Source organism: Branchiostoma floridae, unplaced genomic scaffold (genome assembly GCF_000003815.2).
Source record: "Branchiostoma floridae strain S238N-H82 unplaced genomic scaffold, Bfl_VNyyK Sc7u5tJ_1189, whole genome shotgun sequence".
Lineage (NCBI taxonomy): Eukaryota > Metazoa > Chordata > Leptocardii > Amphioxiformes > Branchiostomatidae > Branchiostoma > Branchiostoma floridae.
Genome location: NW_023365633.1, coordinates 152,613 through 154,383, shown reverse-complemented (window position 1 = coordinate 154,383; position 1,771 = coordinate 152,613). Strand labels below are relative to the sequence as shown.

Below are 1,771 nucleotides of genomic sequence, written 5' to 3'. Positions count from 1 at the left end.
ATGATAAGAAAGTGAGTTCTACTACACAAACCTTATGAATGGTGACCCTGTAGACGTTGGTGTCGTCCACGAACCAGATGATCTGGTTGGAGAAGAGTTCTCCGTAGTTCTGGGAGGAGAGATACGGCTCCGTGGGTTCTGAGGAGTACAACTGGAGGCCCTGTAGAAGTCATAGTTAAAAAAAACGGGTAAACAACGTTATTATCGGTAGCATACAGCTATCAGCCCGAGACAAATTACCTTACTCTATTTTTGTCTAAGAATAATGTCTTCATGCTGTAAAATTCCTTTTAGAGACTCTTGAAGTAAAAGAAATGACCAAAACGAAAAGACACGGACTATGAATGCTGAGCTTTTGCTCTACTAATGTTTTGTGCATGTAGTAATATTTGTTGATAGATTTATTAGGACTCGATGAAATCTGTATCTCTGTTATATTTTTATCTCACTCTTACCCCCCTCAGGACCTCAATGAAAAGCGGCCTGCAGGCCCATTTGAGCTTCTCATGAATAGATAAATGTTAAAAAAACAAATAACAAACCTTCCGTATCCGTTCCCTGAGCACGTACAGCGCCGGGTTGGCCTTCATGATCTTGGCCATGGCCTGCTGGATCAGCGGCTTGCACCCCGGGAACCAGTTCCCGTATGCGCTAAAGGGTCAGAGGGCAGGTCATAGGTCAGGTCACAGGTCAGCAAGGAAAAGACAAGATAAGGTCTATATTAAGAAATGGTGACCACAGCTTTCTCCCCTCAGCATTTATGATAAAGTGTACGGTAGTTGTATATACACCCCCTACCAATGGACTAGCCCCCTGCTGTATCGCAGGGTCAGAAGGCAGGTCACAGGTCAAGACGACAACTTTAGAAACATGCGTACTCCTTTCCCTACTTAGCACAAAGTTCTTTAGGAAAGAGATATGGTAGTTGAACACATGAATACGCAACATTACTTAGGCAGGCTTTCCGATATAAGAAAGACTGGAACTATTGGAAAGACGTGGACTATTCTAAAGACAGTCTTTTAACAAATAAAGGAAAAGAAGAAACAAAACAAAAAAAACAAAGAAAACAACCCCACCTGTGCAGGTTGTACGCCAGGTCGATGGCGATCATCAGGCCCGTCGGTGAGGGGTAGATACTCATGTTATCCGTCGTGTAGTCCAGGAACTTGGCGCGGGCGTAGCGCTCGATGTCGTGGGAATCGTAGTCGCCCCACCGCAGCTGCACGTCCAGCCAGTACTTCTGCGTTGTTGTGCTGTCCATCGTATCCCTGGCAACAGAAAACAAACATGTTTACCCTTAAGGATATGTTGCTGTGTACTGGCAAAATCAAGAACAAAAATTCAGTGATTACCAACACTGAAATTGGATAGAAGCAGTGGATTGCTCAGGACTTCAGTTGTGAACTTCAGTTCAGAAACTTGAGTCCATTTTTCTCCTTCCACTGCCTTTTACCTCTATTACCTACATGAAGTTCAGGTAACCATTTTATACCTAGGTGAAGGGAGGAAAGTCAAATATTTAAGTGCTTTTACCATGTCAAGCCAAGAATGCCAGGAATTGAACCCTAACAACCCAGCCATTTGTGGAGAGCAAGGGTAGTTTGGTTTCAGACGAGAAGATTTTTTTAAGTGTGTGCTTAATGTTCGAGGCTACTGTAATGTAAATGTGACGTATGACTGCTTTACTTTGTATCGTATGGGCCGTATATCATCAGCATGATGTAAATATTCAGGTCCTTTTGTACTGATAAAAAAAAAAAAAAAGTGA

The 1,771-nt window shown here is 42.9% G+C and overlaps 1 protein-coding gene across 1 annotated transcript in view; it reads right to left on the bottom strand.

The window, feature by feature from the left end:
- The window catches only part of LOC118407289 (pre-mRNA-processing-splicing factor 8), a 38,021-nt gene that overhangs the window by 10,422 nt on the left and 25,828 nt on the right, over positions 1-1,771 (bottom strand). The window contains exons 30-33 of the mRNA XM_035807746.1: positions 1,356-1,360; positions 1,080-1,271; positions 543-651; positions 32-160 (exon numbers count right to left, since the gene is read on the bottom strand). Of these exons, the coding sequence (XP_035663639.1) occupies positions 32-160; positions 543-651; positions 1,080-1,271; positions 1,356-1,360 (435 nt within the window). The remainder of the gene's footprint in view (positions 1-31; positions 161-542; positions 652-1,079; positions 1,272-1,355; positions 1,361-1,771) is intronic.